The sequence below is a fragment of the Planococcus citri genome, chromosome 1 (genome assembly GCF_950023065.1).
Source record: "Planococcus citri chromosome 1, ihPlaCitr1.1, whole genome shotgun sequence".
Lineage (NCBI taxonomy): Eukaryota > Metazoa > Arthropoda > Insecta > Hemiptera > Pseudococcidae > Planococcus > Planococcus citri.
Genome location: NC_088677.1, coordinates 7,043,827 through 7,054,691, shown reverse-complemented (window position 1 = coordinate 7,054,691; position 10,865 = coordinate 7,043,827). Strand labels below are relative to the sequence as shown.

The 10,865-nt window shown below is 38.4% G+C and overlaps 1 protein-coding gene across 3 annotated transcripts in view; it reads right to left on the bottom strand.

Annotated features, from left to right (window-relative positions):
- The window catches only part of LOC135846290 (uncharacterized), a 47,551-nt gene that overhangs the window by 21,885 nt on the left and 14,801 nt on the right, over positions 1-10,865 (bottom strand). For 2 of the 3 annotated variants that reach the window (XR_010558941.1, XR_010558943.1), the window contains exons 5-7: positions 6,129-8,988; positions 246-1,565; positions 7-98 (exon numbers count right to left, since the gene is read on the bottom strand). Coding sequence is in view for 1 of the 3 variants with exons in the window: in XM_065365299.1 (XP_065221371.1) it covers positions 246-1,565; positions 6,129-8,688 (3,880 nt within the window). In the remaining 2 variants the exon portion in view is untranslated. The remainder of the gene's footprint in view (positions 1-6; positions 99-245; positions 1,566-6,128; positions 8,989-10,865) is intronic. The other variant, XM_065365299.1, reaches the window with a different exon arrangement.

Sequence of the window (10,865 nt, the reverse complement as noted above, 5' to 3'; positions counted from 1 at the left end):
ACTCACATTCTTAAGCGTAATTATTGGGCACGACAAATAGACAGATATAGGTGAACGGGGTTAGAAAAAACAGCTGAAGTCCAGGTGCGCCTTCACATCTGCAATTTCAAAAAAAAGGGGGCAAAAATTTAGAGCAAAAAAAAAAAAACAAAAACAGCAAAACCAATCACATAAGTACAGTATCCTACGAGTAAGTGCCAGTTTTTCCATCAAAAAAATATCGAAATACTAATTATTATACTAACCAATATTTCCGAGGCCGGGTTTATTCAAAAAATTAAAAACTTCGTCCCAAGCGTAAAAAAACATGGCGCCGGACGCGTAAGGCGGATCTTGGCTAGTTTTCTTCTCGTTAGCGGACCCAGCTGCGGCGAAAAAAGACGAAGCTGTGTCCATCGACATCGACGATAGCCTTTCGAACGGGTTCAATTCGATCCATTCGGTCTGACACGCCACGTCGTTCGCATTCACGACGAATTTCGGCTGAAACGAATCCAACTCGTGGACCGATGCGCGGCTTCGGCTTCGAGGCTGAGGTCTTTGTTGTTGTTGTTGCTGCTGCATCGAAACCTCGTCTAACTCGTGTTTGAACACCATCAGCCTCTGATTATTACACCACAGCGTTCCGGAGGCGCTACGTTCGATCAGAGCTGGCGTATCGGTGGGTACTTTGAACGCCGGCTGGATCGGTTTAAAGTGAAACTGAGTCTCGTAATCGGATCTCGGTACGATGTTGCTCACTTCGACGTCGTCGGAAGCATCCGCTGTCGTTGTGGACGCATCCGATACACTCCGGCCACCGTCGCTCTGCCTGCTGCTGTTGCTGCTTCGTAAAGCTAACGTGATCATAGTCGTCGATGTCGCTTTAGTGGCGCCGGGTGCTGCTGTTGCTGGTTTCTTGTAGTACTGGAACGCTCCACGATCGGTGAACGATACGAATCCGTTGATGATCGGTTTCAAATTCAAGAATTTACCGCCGCGTACGCTGAACTGATGCTGATACTGGTGATGGTAGTTGAAAGCGTCGCGACCTTTATGCCCAGCCGTCGTTCTAAGAACTTCGAACGTATCGGACGCGTATTCGTCGCATTCCATCGAAGACGATTCCGCTTCCGAGATGGACGACGACGACATCGTGCCACGAGACGACGAATACGATCCTTCGTTCGGATGAATGCTACTACTGCTGCTGCTGGTGCCGCTGCCGTTCGACGATGGACCGACTCCTGGCAGGAAATCGATTATCTTCGGCGATCCCCATAAAGTATAGGTTGACTGATGATGGTGAGCAGCGGCTGAACTCTCTTTGGCAGCAGCGCCGCCAAACGGTGGTCTTCTGCCGGACGGTGGTGCTTTGGAAGTTTTCGTTGCTGCTGCTGCTGCTCCTCCGGCCGTTGGTCTGCGATGGGTGCGTTGGCTAGCCCCGAAACTCGGTATTAAATCATCTTCCGGTCCGAACGAAGATTCCCATAAACGATACGGCTTGAAGGATGCCGCCACCGCTGGAGCGGGCGCTGTAGCTGCCGGCTTGGCGTACTTGAATATTCGACCAGTTTCACTTCCACCTGTTTTAAAACAAACAAACGAACGAGCGAACATTAATTTTGAGGAAAAATTCGTCGAAGAGTATTCTGATTGGTGCAGGTTCTTCAGATTTAAAAACACAACCCCCCCCCCCCCCACCCCATCGCCAAAAAAACACACGAAAATGGGAATTTTTCATAGACAAAGGTACTAGACCCCCCCCCCTCCCGAAAAAACAGTAACTTGGGTAACCAAAAAAGTTACAAAACATCTGAAAAAACATCACCAAAAAAAAAAAACCGAAGTGATAATGAATCAAAAAGCAAAACTTGTAGGCAAATACTGCCAAAAAAAAGGGACATCCTTCCGCAGTTATTGTCAAAAAATTGGATTGGAATATTTTGCAACGTTTTATTGATGAAAAATTCAAGATCTTTTGCTATAATTTTTGGCAAATCGGCAATAAAAGTGATGGCCAAAAAAATCACGTTTTATTTAGCAAAATTGTCAAAAAAATTACCTTTTTCAAAAACTAACATAAAGTCTCACTTGTTTGTAAAAAGCAACACTTTCATAATTTCAACAAAAAGTAGGGCCAAGACTTTTTGATAATAACTGAAAAAAGTGATATTTTTTTGCAATTTTTGGTTGAAAAACGAGTGCTTTTTGGGTAATTTAGGTTAATTTGATAATTCGGACATAAAAGCAAAACTTTTGAGTATTTTTTGTAAAACAATGTAATCATTTCTAAAATTTTGCGAAAAAGCAAAAAATTTGGTGAATTGCTGGCAACAATTTTTTTTCGTAATTTTTGTTGAAAAAACTAAATTTTTTTTTGCGATTTTGGCAAAACGTAAAACACAAGACTTTGGGGAAATTCTGATGAAGAAAAGTAGAACTTTTGAACCAATTTTGCAAAATAACAGTACCTAGGTACTTTTTTTCATTTTTTTTTTTTTTTGGAAACTTTGACTAAAATTGAGATTATTTTCAAAAATGTTGACAAAAAGTTCAAGGTTTTGGTAACTTGAGCAAAAAAATGGCAATTTTGCTAGAACAAAAATTTTTGTCAAAAAGCCACACTTCGCCACAATTTTAACAGAGCAGGTTTTTTGTGATAATTGGCAAACAAGTGATTATTTTTTTAAACAATTTTAGTAAGAAAAGCGAGACTTGGAGTAATTTTTGGAAACGATCAAGAAGTTTTTTTTTCAGAAATACTTAATGCAAAAAAGCAGAATTTTTTGCCAAATTATTGTCAAAGAGTGATATAAAATTTTTTTAAATGTTGTCAAAATTATGATCATTTCCAGAAATTTTGGCAAAAATGTTGAAATTTTTGGCAAACTCAAGCGGAACAAAACAGGTTTTTTTTTTAGAAATAATGCAAAAATTAAATCGAGAGTTCTTCGCCAATTTTTGTCAACGAGTGATGTTTTTTTTTTGCAATTTTTGTGGGAAAAGTGTGACTTTTTTTCATCGGCAATTTTGGCACAAAACACAGAATTTTTCAAAATGATGACCATTTTCAAGAATTTTGGCAAAATATCTGTGCTTTTTGGCAATTCAAGCGAGACAAGACAAGACTTTTTGGCGACAATTTTGACAAAAATTGCAATCTTTTTCATGAATTTTGGTAAAGGATGAAATTTTTTGCTAATTTTGGTAACAAAAAGAACTTTTTGACAACTCTCAAAAAGAAACCTTTTTATGAAAATTTTGTGACTTTTTCGAGAATTTTTCCAAAAATTATCGACAGCGAAGGCAAAACAATTTTGCAAAAAACAGTACTTTGGGGCAACTCTGACAAAAAAATTAAACTTTTCGACCACTTTGACAAAATAAGACACAGGACTCTTTTCATTTTTGAAAATGTATGACTTCCTTTCAATTCAGAAAAAAAAATCTTGACCACTTTGGCAAAAAAGCAGAAGATTTTTTCCTTTTTGAAAGTTTCGACCAAAATTGTAGAAAAAATTCACAATTTTTAGCAAAAAAAAAGTAAAATTATTTCTAAAATTTGGCGAAAAAGCAAAAAATTTGGTCAATTTTGGGCAACAATGAATTATTTTTTCATCATTTTTGCCGAAGAAACGCTATTTTTTTTTTTTAACTTTTGGACCAATTTGATACAAAAAACAGTGCTACTTTTTCCATTTCTATTCTTTTTTTTTTTTTTTTTTTGGAAATTCTGACTAAAATTAAAATTATGTATTTTCAAAAATTTTGACAAAAAGTTCAATTTTTTGGCAAAAGTTAACTTGAGCAAAAATAAAAAAAATGGCCATTTAGCTAAAAACAAAATTTTTGTCAAAAAGCAACACTTCATTTTAACAGGACAGGATCTTTTGCAATAATTGGCCAACAAGTGATTATTTTTTTAAAAAAATTTTAGTAAAATAAAAAAAAACGAGACTCAGGAGTAATTGTTGGAAAAACTTGACAGAAATTATTCAAATAATATACAAGAATTTTTCGCCAATTTTCATCAACGAGTGATATTCTTGGCAAAACAATTTTGTAAAAATCACAACAGTTTGATTTTTTTGAAAATTTTATGAAAAAAAGTTGAAATTTTTGGTAATTTGTGCGGAATAAATCAAGACTTTTTGGGATAATTTTGACAGAAATTGCGATTTTTTTATGTTTAATTTGGCAAAAAAGTTGTGCTTTTCCGCAATTTTGGTGCAGCTTCTTTTTTTTAGAAATTATGCAAAAAAGTAAGAATTTTTCGCCAATTTTAGAAGCGTGACTCTCTTATTAACAATTTTGGCAAAACAATTTTGTAAAAAATGAAAATTAATGTTCGGAGGCAACTTTGGCACAAAAACACAGAACTTCATAAATTTCCTGGAAATTTTTAATTGAAATAATGACAATTTTTAGGAATTTTGGCAAATTTTGAGAAATTCAAGCGAAATAAAACAGGACTTCTTGGGGCAATTTTGGCCGAAAATTAATATTTTTTTCATGAAGTTTAAAAAAAAAAAAACTACAAAAATCTGCTAATTTTGGCAACACAAAAAAAACAGGACTTTTTGGGAACTTCGGCAAAAAAAAATACATCACTTTTTAAGGATATTTTGCGACTTTTTCAAGAGGGTATTTTGGGGCAATTTTGGCAAACAAGTAGAACGTTTGACCACTTAGACGGAAGAAGACAAGATTTCTTCCATTTTTGGAAATGTTGACTACAATACGAATAATTTTGGCAAAAGTTATTCTTTTTAATAATTTTAGAGGAAACAAAGTTTTGAGCAATGTGGGCCAAAATTGTAACCTTTTTCAGAAATTGTTGGTAAAAAGTTCAACTTTTTGTCAATTTTACACACGCAACAAAAAAATTATAAAACATAACTTTTTTATCACTTTGGCAAAGAATTACGAGATTTCTTCCATTTTTGAAAATTTTCACTAAAAATGACAATTTTATGTTATTTTTGAGAAAAATTTACAGTTTTAGGAAATGTCAGCAAAGAAAACAAGTTTTTTTTTGGGGGGGGGGGGGAGGGGGTTGTAAGAATAGCGACGATTTTCGGAATTTTTTGACAAAAAAATTACTTGTCGATTTTCTTTCAATTTTGAAATCAATCAAAAAGTTTCGATAAAATCCTGTCTCGCGCTCATAGATCAAAAAATCAGGTTCGAGCAAGTGTTTCGTGAAGAACCTTTGATCGTTCGGAGAGATTTTTATTCGGAAGTTTTGCTTCTCTGTATTCTCTACGGCTCAAAGTTCGTTGAATTTTATAAGAGATAACAATTCCACATTAATTTATAATTTTCCTCGAAGTCGAAAAAAATCATGTCAAGAGGTCCCTCTTCCAAGTCAAAAAGAAAAAATTCCAGTTTTTTTTAAAAATTTACCATTTCTGCGTCAAATTTTTCTAAATAATCCATTTCTCAAAAAAAAAAAAAAAAAACTCCCTCGGATTCAAAACCATTTTGGTTCCCTTGAAGAAGCCTCCAAAGTAGGAAATAATCAAGAAAAATGGAGTAAGTAAGTCGATAGGTAGTTTTTTTATAAATAATTTCCTATTTACATCTCAAATTTCTTCAAAGCAACCCCTCCTCTCTTTACATGAAAAAATCATCCTCGGTCCCCAAAATAACGACGGCCTCTCAGAATAGATCCTCCAAAATTGAAAAAAAAATTGTTAATTTGAGGTCTGCATTTTTCAATTTTTTAATTTTTGAAAATTCGTTATTTCTAATTAAAAACTTTTCAAATACATCAAAACTCTTATTCTAGAAAATACCTCTTTGAGCTCTCAAAAAGTACATTTCTCTCAATTTTTCCTCCAACTTTGGAGTACTCCACACAAAATCAGAGGCCTTGAATTTTTTTGGAAAAAGGGATTATTCAGTAGCATTTTGACACAGAAATGGAAAATTTTTCAAAAAATTCTCACCGACTTCGTCGATGTGTTTTATTTTTCTTGATTTTTTTTTCACACGAAGTTAATGGCTGGAAATTCGAAAATGTGTGCCTTTATGTAGACCAAACACGTGAAGTTTTTAGGGGGTCAATCAAAAATGATGAAACATCATCAAGCCAGGGTGGCGTTTTTCGCAACCAAATCAACTTCAAAAGCACGACAAATTACCTGTATTAGCGGTCTGATTCCTGGAAGACAACGAAGCGCGCATTGGAGCAGGTTCCGGCACCGACGACGACGACGACGGTATAACTTTCTCCATCAGTAAAGGCGAACACCACAGATCGTACTTGGGGTACTTCTGGTTAACCGAATGATATCGTCCATCGGGTAAAAAATACGACGACTTGTCCGCCACCCTCACTTCCCTTTCCAGCTCCAACAACAACGACGAATTCGTCGATCCGGTGCCGCTCAATTCATCCTCGGTGCTGCTTTCAAAAATACGAGTACCAGACACTGCGGCGCCGCCACCGCATTTCGACGACGACGGTTCCATGATCTTGATAACCGGCAGTTCGGCATCCTGCATCGAAAGCTGTCTACGTTTACGCTGCTGTCTTAGGGTCACTTCGCGTTTCAGGTTTTCGGCGTAGTTATCGAAATCGATGATATCGTCGTCTTCTACGATAATGGCTCGAGTCTTCGCCATCGGCGGCGTTGGCGATCCTGTCTGCATATCCGATGCACCGATTACCTCTTCGTATCCGTCGTTGATCACGTAATCAGTTCTGAAACCTTGTCCGCCTCCGACGCCGCTACCGTTTGCTGCAGCTGATTCGTAACATTCGATGATGATCTGCTGCACTCGTCGGTGTTGATCTCCGGCTGCTATGGAGGCGGCCAATTTACGCTTAGATTTCTGTTTATTTTTCACCGCTCGTTTCTTCCAAATTATACGATTGACTACGGCCGTATTGGGAGTTTTTCTAGCACCGCGACGAAGTCGAGATTTGCCTTTGGTCGCGGCGTAGATTCTGCCAGCGGCGTATTCTTCTTCTTCTTGTTCGGCATCGTGGTCGTCGTCGTCGTCCTCGTGATCGCGATCTTCGTCGTAATAATAATCCATCACGTCGATAATATATTTACGTCTGACGCCGATTACCTTTTTGGCGTATTTCTTCGCAGGTTTACTCGGCGAAGTCGACGAAGGAGGGGTCGGAGGCAGTAAAGTATGGTCTTCAGTCAGGCAGTTTCGATTCTCCATCTTTACACGAGTTAGCAGGTCTTCGTCTTCGGTCTTGCGGCGGAATCTGTGCTTGTTGGACGACGTTTCGATGATAGGTGGTTTGGCTGCCGTGAAAATACCGCAATTATTGGCCAAATTGCGTAAGACTTTTTCGAACAAATCGTTGAATAATTTCGTTCTCGAGTGATCAGCCCAACTCAACAAATCGCCACCGCCGGAATGATTTTCATCCGTTTCTGATGCTTTCTTCGTGGTCGTCGTCGTCGTCAAATTCCATAAAAAGTTCTCGCTATTCAACTGGTCGACTCCGGTCACCGCCAGCACCACATCGGGACAGCAAATCTGCAACTGGAGGTTACCTTGCGAAGATGACAGACTACAGCTGGTGATTCCGGTGTTGGTGTGTTGTAGTAATAGTTGCTCGTTCAGACCGTCGTTCATCAAAGGCGAGACAGCGTTCGAGGTTAATTTACGCTTGAATACGTGATCGCCTTTGGCCAGCACCGTGTTCAGGCAGAAAAACCAATACAGCGCGACACTGCGAAACAATCCGACCAAACGTTTATCCGTCAACAGAATCGAAGAGTTCAGACACACAGACTGATTCGGCTGCTGCTGCTGGGTAATCACGTTACAGCCTTTGCCACCACCTCCACCACCAACAACGATACTAGCACTGCTGCTATCGACGACACCACCTCGAGTACTCGTAGTGGTAGTAAAACTCGAAGATGTAGACCAACCACCACTATTGTTAGCGTTACGATTGTTTTCAACGACCAGGCCGGCGGAGGTGGCGCTGCGATTATTATTGCTGGTAGTTTTCTTCACGAGACAACCGTTGGACTGCGACTGATGAGACAATGATGCAGCTTCAGAGACAAACCGGTTTACAAAGGTCGTCCTCGTCATATCGTAACGCTGCTGTTGAACGACGCTAGACGGCGACCTTTCCTCTTCGGCAACAACGGCGTTCAACTCCAGCAACTCGTTCAGCATCAACGTCTTCTTCGTAGCGTAAACAGTAGCCGCCGCTGCCGCCGCCGCCGCCACGCAATCTATATTCGCGTCCAAAATACTGTCGATTTCACGATGGTAAATGTTGGTACTATTATTATTCTTGACCAGCAAAGGCGACGAAGATTTCTTTAGGTTTCCAGCGCCGACGACGACGCCGTTGCCGCAATTGCAATAATATTTAGTCGTACGGCCGAAGTAACGATAATCGTCGTTGAAGGCGGCGGCGGCGTTATTGTACCGGTTGTTTTTATTATTACGATGATACACGATATCGATATTGTTGCTGTTGTTGTTGTTGTTCGATAATCGTTTACCGGCGGCGGCGCGTTTCAATTTCGATACGAGTACGTCGTCTTCGTCGTCGTCATCTTCGGCGGCGACGACGCCGTATTTTACCGAAGAAATGACCAAAGTTGCGGTGGTCATTAATTCTTGGTCGTTTTTACTACGTTCGTCGACGACGTCCATATGATCGCTGCTGGAGGATTTATCGGTGATAATTATCTCTTTAGTTTTCATGTCGAAAAGTTTTTTTAGTCTTGATTATTAATTCGAAGGACAAAAGTCAGGTTATAGTTCGATGAGTAGCTAGCTGATTATTTATAGGTAGATGAATTTTTTTAGACGCCTTCAACGGTGCATTTGGTTGAATAAACAATTTCGAAGTGTTTCGATCGCATAATGATATCGATATTAATCGCAGTTGGGTCGGTAGACAATTCGGTTGATGTGGTTGCCGATGCTGCTGCTGCTGCTGATGATGATGATGATGCCACCGCCGCTGCAATCAAAGGGTTAATGTGAACGATCTTAGTTTTCCTGCAACAGAAAAGAAAACGAAAGGAAAAATTAGATTAATTTCATCAGAAGCACGTCATCTCAAAGTGTTATTTTACGATATACATACCCCCCTCCCTCTGTCAATTCGGAGGGGAAGAGGGGTAGCTGGGGAAGGTCAAACTTTTTCAAATCCTAAATTCGAGAAAGGAGGGAGAGGGGGAGATCAAAATTTCTCCGAGTCGTAATTTTTAAAACTGATGAAAAAATTGTAAATTCGGGGAGGGGAGGAGGGGGGAGAGATCACACTTTATTCAAGTCGTGATTTTTTTGGGTCAAAAATGATGGGAAAAAATCTCAAATTTGAGGGGGGAAGATCACACTCAATTCAAATCGTAATTTTTTGGGTCAAAGAAACAACCCAAAATGGGGGGGGGAGAGGGAAAATCAAACATTCAAGTACTAATTTTTTGGGTCAAAAATGATGGGAAAAAATTTTAAATTCGGGTGGAGGGGGAAGGGGGGGAGATCACACTTTATTCAAATCATGAATTTTTGGGTAAAAAATTAAGAAAAAATCTCAAATTTGAGGGGGGAAGATCACACTCAATTCAAATCGTAATTTTTTGGGTCAAAGAAAAAACCCAAAATGGGGGGGAGAGGGAAAATCAAACTTTCAAGTACTAATTTTTGGGTCAAAAATGATGGGAAAAATTTTTTAATTCGGGTGGAGGGGGAAGAGGGGGGGAGAGATCACACTTTATTCAAGTCATGCTTTTTTGGGTAAAAAATTAAGAAAAAAATTTCAAATTTGAGGGGGGAAGATCACACTCAACTCAAATCGTAATTTTTTGGGTCAAAGAAACAACCCAAAATGGGGGGGGGGAGAGGGAAAATCAAACTTTCAAGTACTAATTTTTTGGGTCAAAAATGATGGGAAAAAATTTTAAATTCGGGTAGAGGGGGAAGGGGGGGGAGATCACACTTTATTCAAGTCATGCTTTTTTGGGTAAAAAATTAAGAAAAAAATCTCAAATTTGAGGGGGGAAGATCACACTCAATTCAAATCGTAATTTTTTGGGTCAAAAATTTCAAATTCGAGTGAAGGAAGAGGGGGAGGGGATATCACACTTTATTCAAATCATGATTTTTTGGGTAAAAAATTAAGAAAAAAATCTCAAATTTGAGGGAGGAAGCACTCAATTCAAGTCGTAATTTTTTGGGCCAAAAATTAGGAAAAAATTCAAAATTGGGGGGGGGGACGAGGGAAAATCAAACTTTCAAGTACTAATTTTTTGGGTCAAAAATGATGGGAAAAAATTTCAAATTCGGGTGGAGGGGGAAGGGGGGAGGGAGATCACACTTTATTCAAGTCGTGATTTTTTTGGGTAAAAAATTAAGAAAAAAAAACTAAATTTGGAGGGCGGGGAGGGGGAGCGAGGGAAAATCAAACTTTCAAGTACTAAAAAAGATGAAAAAAATTCCCAAATTCGAAAAAAGAATTTTCAAAATTTGACTGAAAAAGTAAAATTGCAATTTCGGAACAAAAACCAAGACTTTTTTTTGACAATTTTATCCAAAATCGTGATTTTTTTTTTTTGGAAATTTCGGCTAAAAGCAAAAATTTTGTTGGCAGTTTGTGCAAAAAAACACGATTTTTTTTGAAAAATTTGACAACCAGGCGATCTTTTGGTAATTTTTGCAAAACCCAGGTTTTTCTTGGAAAATTCGGCAGACCTTTTTCAAAAATCTTGACAACAATTGGGATCACTTTCGAGCAATTTTGGAAAAATTTGGAACTTTTTGGGAATTCTAACAAAAAATCAAGATCATTTTTTTCGAGAAATTTTTCGCCAAAAACTGCCACAATTTGACAGAAAAAAAAGGGCTTTTATTGACATATCAGCAAAAATTGTGAT